The sequence below is a fragment of the Gracilinanus agilis genome, chromosome 1 (genome assembly GCF_016433145.1).
Source record: "Gracilinanus agilis isolate LMUSP501 chromosome 1, AgileGrace, whole genome shotgun sequence".
NCBI classification, from domain to species: Eukaryota; Metazoa; Chordata; class Mammalia; order Didelphimorphia; family Didelphidae; genus Gracilinanus; species Gracilinanus agilis.
In genome coordinates, this window is record NC_058130.1 from 86,034,640 (window position 1) to 86,039,571 (window position 4,932).

Sequence of the window (4,932 nt, forward strand, 5' to 3'; positions counted from 1 at the left end):
CCTGCCCTTTGATCCAGCCATACCATTGCTGGGTTTGTACCCCAAAGAGATCATAGATAAACAGACTTGTACGAAAATATTCATAGCTGCGCTTTTTGTGGTGGCAACAAATTGGAAAAGGAGGGTATGTCCTTCAATTGGGGAATGGCTGAACAAACTGTGGTATATGCGGGTGATGGAATACTATTGTGCTAAAAGGAATAATAAACTGGAGAAGTTCCAGGCGAACTGGAGAGACCTCCAGGAACAGATGCAGAGCGAAAGGAGCAGAGCCAGAAGAACCCTATACACAGAGACTGACATTCTGTGGTAAAATCGAATGTAATGGACCTCTGTACCAGCAGCAATACAATGACCCAGGACAATTCTGAGGGATTTATGGTAAAGATGCTACCCACATTCAGAGGAAGGACTGCAGGAGAGGAAACATATAAGAAAAACAACTGCTTGAACGCAAGGGTCAGGGTGGACATGATTGGGGGTGTGGACTCGAAACTACCACACCAATGCAACTACCAACAATTTGGAAATTGGTCTTGATCAAGGACACATGACAAAACTAGTGGAAATGCGCATCGGCCATGGGTGGGGGGTGTGCAGGGGGGGGGTTGAAGGGGAAAGGAGGAGCATGAATCATGTAACCATGTTAAAAATGAATATTAATGTTAAAAAAAAACTGAAAAAAAAATTACAAACTATTACCAATATGAAAAAAATGCTCCAAATCATTCATAATAAGAGAAATATAAATGAAAACAATCCTCAGTTTTTACCTCACACCCTGAAAATTGTCAGAGATGATAAAAGTTGGGAAGAGTCGATGTTGGAGATGAAGGAAGATAGACACACTGCATTGCTGGTGGAGGTATTAGTACAACTGTTTTGGAAAGCAATTTGTAATTATTCAAATAAAGTGGATAAAATGTCCATTTGCTTTGATCCAGAGATTTCATTACTAGGTTTATACACTAAGGAGACCACTGATAAGTTGAAAGTTCATCTATATGCCAAAATATTGATAACAGCACTTTTTATGATAGGAAATAATTGGGAGGGAGGATACATTAGGGGAGTAGCCAAACAAAATGTTACATAAATGTAATGGAATATTACTGGGCTGTATAAAATTATGTATGTGATGAATGCACAGAAGCTTGGAAAGATCTATATAAACTAATACGCAGTGAAATTAAGCAGAGCCAAGAAAGCAATGTACAAAATTACAATAATGTAAATGGAAAGAAACACAAAAAAATCAAAAATAAATGTTGCACAATTATAAAGAAGTAGTATGGTTCCAAAGAAGAGAAATAAGAAGACATTCCTCTTTTGCAGAAATAGAAGGCCCACAAGTGCTGTACATTATTCATATTTTTGGACTTTATATATTGATCATTTATCTTGATCCCCTCCCCTTTTTTTGTGTTAAAAAATACAACTTGTTATATGGAATAACTCTGGGGTGGAGGAGAGAAAAATTAGTGGAAACTATGGTGACATAAAAAAATCATTAAAAATATCATTAAAAAATTTTTAAAGTGAACCTGAGTATACATTAATTTTTAGATGAAAATTCCTAAAATTAAACTAGTTATAAATGCACTCTTCCTCAGGAAAGGCCATACAAATGAAATGAATGATTTGGTACAACTGATGACTCGGACACTAAAAATGGACTCTAAAGAGAATTGTGAGAATCTTCCAGTCCTTCTTCCTGTGTCAGAGTTTAGACTGCATCGAAAATATAGAGACACACTAATGCTGCATGGAAAAGTTGAAGAGGATTCAGAGGAACTTAGGTTTCAAGAACTTTCTCCAGGTCTGTGACGTGTTACTTTTTAAGCAAACTGGAAAGTCTCTCTTTATTGGAAGTAGGATACTTAAAACTCAAATGATGAAATAGTAGTTTGAACATTTGATATTACTATTACTATCAAGGGCTACCTTTGATACCATGCCTTTTCTTGAAAAGTTGCACTTTTGTAAATAATACCTTATTTTAGATATATTAGGAAAGCTTAAGGTTTAAAGAACCTGTCAGAACTTACCTTTCCCCCCAAATCCTCCCCTCTTCCTAACTTCTTCATACTGTTGAGAGCACAACTATCCTCTCAGTTTACCCAGGCTCACAAACTAGACGCCATCTTTAAGTACCCTCTCATATTTATTCCATGTAAAAACCTATGAACATATTTCATACACCTCCTCTTCTCTCCACTCAAACAGCAACCTCCTGGCAAAGGATCTCATTACTTCATGCCTAGACTATTGCAATAGCTTGTGGATTAATCTTGCCTTAAGTTTCCCCCTACTTCAGTCAATCACTCATCTACCAAAGTGATCTTTCCTAAAATGAACACACTCTCTCTCCCCCTCTCTCCCTTTCTCTCTCTTTCCCTCCCTCCCCTCCTCTCTCTCCCCTCTCCCCTTCCTTCTTCCCTTCCCTCTCCCCTTTAGAGCTTTTGCCACCTGTCTCCTTTCTGCTTTTCAAATCTATTCATACAACATCATAACTCTTATTATCTAGCAACACTGGCCTCCTTACTATGTCATCTTGCTCACAATACTCCTTTTCCCAACTCCAGTCCTTTTCATTGGCTGTCTACCTGTGCTTGGAATGTTCTCCCTCACCTTCATCTAGAAGCCTTTCCTGGCCCCATTTGTCTTTACCCCTATGGCTAGTGACTTCCCCTCTTGGTTTACATTACTTACACTATATGAATCATATACATATGTATGTAGCTGTTTGCATGAGCTCCTCGACAGTGGGGACCATGTTTTTGCCTTTGTTTTTAAACCATTTCACACAGTGCCCAACCCAAAATTAGCCTTTAATAGATGCTTGTTGATTGATTGATTGATTGATTGATTGATAGATAGATAGGGGCTTCTCTTTCATATAAGCTCACCTCCTGATTTACTTGGATTTTAATTGAGCATGTCTAGTTTTCCCAAAGCAAGGCTCATCTCCATGGGGCTGGGTGCCTGGCAGTATTCCAAAGAGGACTGTGTCCTCATTGTCATGTCTAGCTGATTCACAGATGAAGCCTATGTATGTTGTCTCTTCCATTAGTAGGCAAGTCCCCTTACAAGCAGGTACTGTCTCCCCAGTGCTCTGCACAGTGCAAGCTCTTAATACTTTTTTTCATTCAATAAGGTGTAAAACCAGTTTTGTACACATTTCCAGTCATTCAGTAAGGCTTGGAACCAGTTTTGTACATATTCCCAATGTGTACAGAATTGAAGTATTTATCTTTACAAATTGTACTCAATAAATAGAATGTTATAATTCATTAAAGGTGAAAATGCTTTTATGAATAACTTAAGATAAATAAATGTGTGCCATTCTTCTTGCTATGTCTATGTAATAAGATGATTATTGTCATCATTTTTTAGCTGTTGTTTCAGGTTCTGAAAAGATCAGAAGAATGGTTGAAGTCTTGAGAGCTGATGTAATTCAGGAGTTGGGAGTGAAACTTTTAGAGAAGGTATATGATCTCATGGAAGAAGATGATGAATTGAAGAGAGAGGTAAGTATAAAGCCCTGGATGATCTGTTTATCTTTAAGATGAGTTTACATAAACTTTTAGTACAATTTTTCTGTGAACTAATTTTTATTTCCCCTGCCCAGCATAGCACTTTGAATATAGTGGGTACTCAAGACAGAATTGGTCCAAATATAGATTTATGCTTCCTCTCTTCCCAAATACGGCTTGTAGAAAACTTGATGTATACTGTTTTTCAGTTCAATGCATGCACATATTAGGAACTAGGGACTAGGAGCTATACCTGTGATTTCAATGCTATAGGGAACCCTTAGGTTAGAAACTCCCTCTGTCAATGCATGTTGACATCTTATTTGCAATTTATAGTCTTAGAAAATGGCCTAGAGTACTGAAGTGAAGTGACTTGCCTACAGTGACAATGCCAATCAATGTATGTCCAAAGCAAGACTTGATAAGTCTTCTTTGAGATCAACTTACTATTGCTACACTGCTTCATTATATGGCTTCAAGTAAAACTATGACATTAGCTTTTATTATCAATCTATCCCCAACTATGGCAGCCAAAATTGTTAGTACTTTGAGTTATATTGCAATAACTATCTGGTATGCATATTTTTCATACTGATTTTTCTTTATTCCAAATAGGTGCATTTACAAGAGCATTTGGGTGAAAAATATGTAAATTACAGCACAAAAGCACGACTCCTGAAATTTTTTGAAGAAAATGTGAATTTTTGAGCATTTGTCCCAATCTGTTGTCAGAACTGAAGTTCTATTTTTAAAGGATTTTTTTTCTCCTGAAGAAATTACCTCAACCAAATATATCAGATCAGTGGCCAATGAATTTGGCCATCCTTGCCTTTCTGGCATTTTTGTTTTGCAGGAGTATAAATATGGACATTATTAAGTGCCGTTTTGGAAGAGGCCTTTTTTAAAAAAATGACTTAATGAGTACCATTATAGTGGTAAGAGAAAAGTGTTTCATGTTTTACATGAAACTTATATAGTTAAGTAGTTTGAAAGCATTATGTATCCAGGATTTCTTCTAAAATAGTCAAAAGCGTACCAGTACATTGTACCAGTACATAACAGTATCAAAGCAGGGGTTTTCTAGGTTGATAATAGCAATGTAACAAACTACCAAAGCAAATGGCTTTAAATATTATTATATGCATGATGATGAGCATAGACTGCATTATTAGTAAATGCTGTGATGGTAGATGGTTAAATTTAAGTTGGTGCATGATCTTTATGGATTTGAAAAATGGGCCTGTATATAGTTTAAAAATTAACTGCTTTTAGTTTGAGCAAGATACTTGCAGAACTGAACATTATTTAAGTTGTGCTTTTGGCTTATTTATTCAGTATATGTTTATATACTGGCTTTGTTAAATTCATTTTTTCATCAGCCAAGACATACCTGAAT

At 36.4% G+C, this 4,932-nt stretch overlaps 1 protein-coding gene across 1 annotated transcript in view; it reads left to right on the plus strand.

Moving 5' to 3' along the window:
* Positions 1 to 4,244, plus strand: part of NEK4 (NIMA related kinase 4) — a 35,610-nt gene extending 31,366 nt beyond the window's left edge. The window contains exons 14-16 of the mRNA XM_044673330.1: positions 1,614 to 1,819; positions 3,397 to 3,530; positions 4,152 to 4,244. Of these exons, the coding sequence (XP_044529265.1) occupies positions 1,614 to 1,819; positions 3,397 to 3,530; positions 4,152 to 4,244 (433 nt within the window). The remainder of the gene's footprint in view (positions 1 to 1,613; positions 1,820 to 3,396; positions 3,531 to 4,151) is intronic.
* The last annotated feature ends 688 nt before the right edge of the window (positions 4,245 to 4,932 follow it).